Below are 6,529 nucleotides of genomic sequence, written 5' to 3'. Positions count from 1 at the left end.
ATCATAAAAGAAAAAATATATAATAAAAAAAACCAAAAACAACATAGATTCTCATTTGTCAGTCGTTAGTGAAATGATTTACCAGGGTGCGATGTATTTAATTGGTAGAAATGGAAAATCAGACTGCATAAAGTTATTTCATTCCAAAATATCCCAGTCTATAAATGAATGGCATACCACAAATAATGAAAATGTGACTAAAGGTATCAAAATGACTGTGATGGCATGAAATGTGTTAAAAGGTCAAATAATTCCCTTGATTGACCCATATTAAATAACGGTGGTTAAATACCGTTATCAAAGTATTTAGGACAGGAAATGTATACATATCGTCATTCTTTTGTATACGACATGTACATGTGGCTGCGTGTATACATAATCTATGTAAACATACCTATCTATATATATGTTAATGTGTATTTTAAATCAGGTAATGTGGGATTGTTCAAGGTTGGAGGTCAGAGTTCGTTGTACTAATTTAGTGGGATTTTCCCAATGTATTTCACAACGGTCTCTCTCTGACAACATTCAAAAATATAATTTTCATTCATGAAAAGAATCAGTGAGTCACCAGCAGTAGCTTTATTTGCTGCAAATTTTAAGTAGCTTTGGAAAATATTTAAATGCAAACTTTAAAAATCACAATTGTTTTCTAGCTCATCTTGGATTCTGGATAACAAATGCAAAACATCTTATTCAATAGAAATTATTACGGGATATTTGCTAACTGAAAATGAGTAGAAATGCTGTTATGTTTCGTCAGAACAGTAAAGTGGAGAAAATTCCAGACGATGAAAGCGAGGAGCTTTTGGCGAAGAAAACAGAAGATGACCAAAGTGACCAAACAGAGGAGGCTTCACTGAAGACCTCTCATCCGAAATGTACTTCAAACAATTTTGTGCGAGCGCTCAGTCGGACAAGCGAAAAAGACGAAAATACAACAGAACTTACATTAAATGGCAACTTGCATATTATTATGCCAAATACAGACGAAACTTGTGGGGGAGCAATAAAATTACGAAAAGATAACTGTTGTGACACCGAAATTGACATTGAACCTGATGAAAAGCTTAAACGTAGGAAACAAAAAGGATGGAGCAGCTTTCTTAGATTAAATTGCTCAAAACAATCAATTTTGAATATAGTATATGGAATACTTATTACATCAGCATTAATTATTGGGATCAAAGCTTTAATCAAATACTCTGACGATGAACATGATCGTTACTTCTACTGCTACCCTTGCCAAAATATGAACAGTCATATGAAATATACTAAAAGAGGTGAAAATATGTGTTGTACAGATAATCCGATGGAAGAAACTGCATTGCCAAAGGTTTGTTATTCTTATTAAACTATATAAGGAGGTCAAAACATACGTATATACATATACGGGAATTTCCTATGTAAGCTTTCTTAAAATAGAGCTAAACGTGATATATTTTACCCGCTTATATTACCACATGACAGTATTTGTCAAATTTTGAATGGTTATTACGTTTGGTACTACGCCAAGAGATAATTTCAAGTTCGATATTTTACACCTATCTTATTTGATCGGATAAGGCATCAGGTTTGTTTTCTTAGGCCAAAACAATAATATTTTCATTGAGGGTGTCTTTGCCTACCCTAAAATGTCTACACTTAAGTTTTTAGTAAAGAACTGTGAAAATGTATATCTTCACATATTCTCCTAAGGAAAATAAATTAAAAAAAATATTTGTACTTAATAATTTTTCGTAAGAAGGAGAGCCTAAACACACATATTGTTTTTGATTCACATAAAAGGTGACTGAGTTTAATCTTCAAAGTTCTGAAATAATAGTATGTGTATATAAAGCCGGTTAAAAAAAAAAATATTGATTCGCCTTTTCCCGTGACCGGGTTGTGATATACCATATATCTACCCTCAAAATGTAATTATTTTACTTTTCAACAAATCCTTAGCTATCAGAGGCGGACTTGTGGGGTTAGGGGTTTTCAATGAGTCTGGTCTTTTTATAGGACTCCATATTTAGTTAATGGTAGATATTTTATACATTATATACCATCTCAAACGGTTAACGTATTGGGTCCTCCTTTTTCAAAAGCGTTTATCCGAATCAAGCCATTATTCCTAAAAGTTATCGTTCGAGAGGGGAAATTTGGTTTTCTAGTTCTTTTCAAGCAAACAGAAAAGTTTTTAATATGTTCTTTTTTTAGTATTTCATGTGCTTACCCTCTATAAATCAAATATCGCCTCAAATTGAACACAATACGCTATGACGTAAAACAGTAATTCGATCTTTATTATAATAATTATATAACCGTAAAATCTAAACAGGATGTACATCATGATGTAAGGACACAACATACCAAATAGATAAGGCAAAAACTAATGTTTACACCTGTTATGTTTACCTTATTTGACTGATGCTTAGATACATGTTACATTATTTAAACCTTCTTAGTACAAAATGTAGTATACAGAGCATTTGCATAAAGCGCCAACCAAAGGAGGAAAATCTTCTTAAGGTGGTTAACATTTTCCTCCGACCATTTGTTGATAAGAATAAAAATAAGAATAAGAATATTCATTATTCCAATCAAGGGCCCTTAATGGGCAGTATAACATGTACACATAAAAAAATACATCATGATTTGAAACAGAAAAACATTTTTATAAACTAAAATGAAACATTAAAAAAAGTTCAGACAGATATTATTATCTTCATTCTATAAAAATCACATACATTTAATTTCTGGCAGGAGAACCATAAAATCATTACAATTATTGTTGATACTATAATGGTACGAAAGTCATACTAAATCATAGAACGCATCAGTCTGTCTTTTCGTCAAATGATATTGAGCACTTTTATGATTTTCATTGATGAAGTACTGGTAGTCGGAATTTTTAAAATACATAGAGTTATCTTAAATATTTTGTTGATTTGTTAGATTGTTTGAGTTATTTGTGGTACTAGTATTGTCATACACTTCTGAATAATGAATAATGTTGTATATAGACCTGTATTTATATACATGTAAGTGTCAAGAAATCTTTGAAAAAAACTTGAAGTTTCATACTGATAAAAGTCGGGGGCAGATCCAGGGCGAAGCGTAATTCCAAAAAAACGTTATAAAGATACTGACGAGCAGAAGAAGGCGAAACATTTTGGATGATTTAATGCTATAAAACAAATATATCGTGAGAAACATGACATTTCCTTGCGATCGAAATCGATGGCGAATGACCTTTATCCTGGATTAACCACTACAATTGTCACGATGAGAATCGTTTCGTCGTTTCTTCTTAATTAAATTTGTTTTACTAATTGTTGATGACCGTCCATTGACCTATAGTTGTTAATTTCTGTGTCATTTGGTCTCTTATGTGGAGTTGTCTCATTTGCAATCATACCACATCTTCTTATTTTTATATTAATTTATATGATTATCGCATAAAGCCATTTTCTTTTGTGCTAACAATCTTATTTTTTTTTTTATTTCAGAGCAGTTCTGTTATATCACGTGACAAAACAGTTGTTGGTAAGTACAGTAATAAATTTAATATTTTTAATAACAATGAAAAGAAAACTACATTCATACATCCATTCTTTTCATTGAGTAATGCTGGGACTATTATTGTGTATTATACTATAATAGTCCCAGAAATATGGCAGAACAAAAATGAATTTTCATTAATTCATTATGTAACTTCGATAAAAGAACTGTTGAAGATCATCGAAATTAAAATCATGCAATGCTCCTGTTTCTTTGCGATCTATCGTAAAAGCAAAATAAGTTTAACCCTCAACATGTGTTTATGTAATATTCTCAAGTCGGGAACCTCAGACTGTTTTTGGTAACTTCAGTATTTGTCTTTTGTCATTAAGTAAAATTGGTGTTTAAATGTAATATCTTCTATAGTCTCTGTTAAATATTTTCATAATTTTTTTTTTTTAGACTTCATTGATTTTTATAGATGAAGACCGCATGTGTCCTTTTTGTGTATTTTGGTTGCTGTATCAAGTTATACCTTTAATTTTCATTAACATATTGTAGTACAAATATTTTTTATCTTCTTTCCAGATACATCATCATACAATGGTACTAGGATACTTGAGTTCCAGGCTAATTTTGACACACAGTGGGAGAGAATTGGCAAAAAAGGTTAGTAAAAAATACTCTGTGATATGATTTAGGTGAAAAGAAACAAATTGATGACATTGCGGTCACTTCATTCTATATCACCAGTACCTAAATTGAGAATGGAAATTTGTAATGTGTCAAAGAGACAATAATCCGACAAAAGATCAGAAAACAGCAGATGGACACCAATGGGTCTCGAACCCAGCGAGAAAGTCCCGCACTGTACAAGTATTCAACTCATTTCTTTTCTTTGATTTTATATTAACATCTTAATTTTTCAAATACTGTACGAAGCATTTTGAAATGACCACAAAGTACTAACACAGCTAAACGTATTCATCATATTTCTATTTGAAATATCTTTTTTTTAAATAATACAAATACTTTTTTATTTTTTTATTTTACAGATATCATTCCTTGGACTTCAGTCACCAATATGGACAACAGTTTTGCAACTTTCATTAAAGGAAGAAGCGAATTGAAACTAGTGCATGACGGTAATTACGTCATAACGTTGTCTCTGACTACAGATACTTTTAGTAGCAAATCTGAAGACGTTCGAGCAATGGCATGCCTTGTTTTTCACCCACCATTAGGAGAAAACCCAAGAGAGGAATGTAGACAAATCACACATGCTGATAAGATGGTTGTACCTTTCCAGATTTTTAAGTTCGATCATCTCAGAAGAGGGACAATACTACATGCATTTATTTTATCATCAAATGGCGGATTCAAAACACAATCAACACAAAACAAACTGTACTTAGTGCTGTTGTAAAGATTATACAAAGAGGGATAACTCTGACTAATACAAAAACTGTGATATATACATATGTGTTTTATATGGGTTTTGTAAAACACTATTATTATGAATGAAGGAATGAATGAAAGTGGTGGTATGACATTAGTAAATTATAATTATGGATGAATGATTTATGAATGTTTTAAAAAAAAGTTACCTCAAGAGTTAACAGTTCCCATTTATGGTTATATATGTCAATGTTTTGTTTATCGTGTAAACTTAAACAATTTATTTTGTTTATGTAAAATAAATGTATAATTTGATGTAAATATGTATATAAATGTAAATACAAATATTATATTTTTTAATTGATAAAAAATGTACTGTTAAAAAATACACAAAAACAAGAAGTTCAAGATCATAGAATTCTTTGTTAATTATTAACATTGAAAAAGTGTTAAAATATTGTCAAGTTAAAGTGCATTATTATATTGTTTATATGAGATTTTAAAACAATAATACAATAGTGGTCAATAAAAACTGATTTGTTTAACCTTGTTTTCAATTAAATTAGAAAGACGATAATTATCTAAACTTTTGCAGAAATTTTTCAAATGTATATTTTTTTTTTTATAAAAGTCCATCATCTGAATTTTAAACCAGCCCAGTGAATTATCCTGAAGTGGCTGACCAACTGAACAGCTTAGAATTATAAAAGCACGAATAATATATGATGCCCTTTAGGAATGTTTCATTCCAATTCCTCTATGTTTTCCGATTTCATTCCTGAAAATTATATGTAAAGACCAAACATAACTATAACGTTATCTCGATTATTTAAAAGATTAATGAACATCAATTTACTTTTAAACTCAGCACTGTTTATTTTGAATTATTGGTGGATTGTCGTAGATTAATGGACAAAGCAGTGCATATATGAACTCGAGCTGAGAATTCTTTTCCGTAACTCTAATTATCACGCCCTCAGTTTGCTTAAAAGTAAATTTTCTTATTTATCCAACATACTCATATTTTTGCGTGATGGTCAAAATGTATCACCCTATATATAAGTGAGAATATTTGGTATTATGATTGCCACTAAGCCAACTCTCAAACAGACTAAATGACGTAATAATAGTAAGCAAATATAAGTCACCGCATAGCAAGCTTTAACAGGCATTGAAATGACAATTGTAAAACCAGATAATTAACGGCCTTATTTATTTACAAAATAATAAACAAACAACAAATACGATATACCACAACAACGACAACCACTGAATAATAATCTCATGACTTGGGACAAACATAAATTAGAACATAGATCTAATATGGCATAGTCAAACTCTATACAAAACACTTAATACACAAAAAAGTACAGATTTGAGATAACTCGTTAGTCCAAAGTCAATAACAACTATTAAATAATCATGTATCTTGACTGAAATACTAATCAGTACGCATCCAAAATATATATGAGTGAGATAGTTGCCACTGGACACTAAGAAAGCAATACAATACCGAATTGCTATATAGAAGATGAACTAGTAATGATTTGATAAACACCCAAAGTAGTGTAAGTGCATGCCATTAAAAGTTTTGTCATGCAGAGAATTGTAAACAGTTTATAAAAAGAATTAGAGTTTATCATTC

The 6,529-nt window shown here is 30.4% G+C and overlaps 1 protein-coding gene across 1 annotated transcript; it reads left to right on the top strand.

The window, feature by feature from the left end:
• Nucleotides 1-363: 363 nt before the first annotated feature.
• On the top strand, nucleotides 364-5,262 carry LOC134711447 (uncharacterized). The gene is made up of 4 exons (XM_063572041.1): nucleotides 364-1,336; nucleotides 3,495-3,531; nucleotides 4,075-4,155; nucleotides 4,542-5,262. Exons 1-4 carry the CDS (start codon nucleotides 734-736, stop codon nucleotides 4,910-4,912), a joined length of 1,092 nt encoding a protein of 363 aa, XP_063428111.1. The 5' UTR covers nucleotides 364-733; the 3' UTR covers nucleotides 4,913-5,262.
• Nucleotides 5,263-6,529: the final 1,267 nt, after the last annotated feature.

This window comes from Mytilus trossulus, chromosome 3 (genome assembly GCF_036588685.1).
Source record: "Mytilus trossulus isolate FHL-02 chromosome 3, PNRI_Mtr1.1.1.hap1, whole genome shotgun sequence".
Lineage (NCBI taxonomy): Eukaryota > Metazoa > Mollusca > Bivalvia > Mytilida > Mytilidae > Mytilus > Mytilus trossulus.
This window is presented reverse-complemented; position numbering and strand designations above follow the sequence as displayed.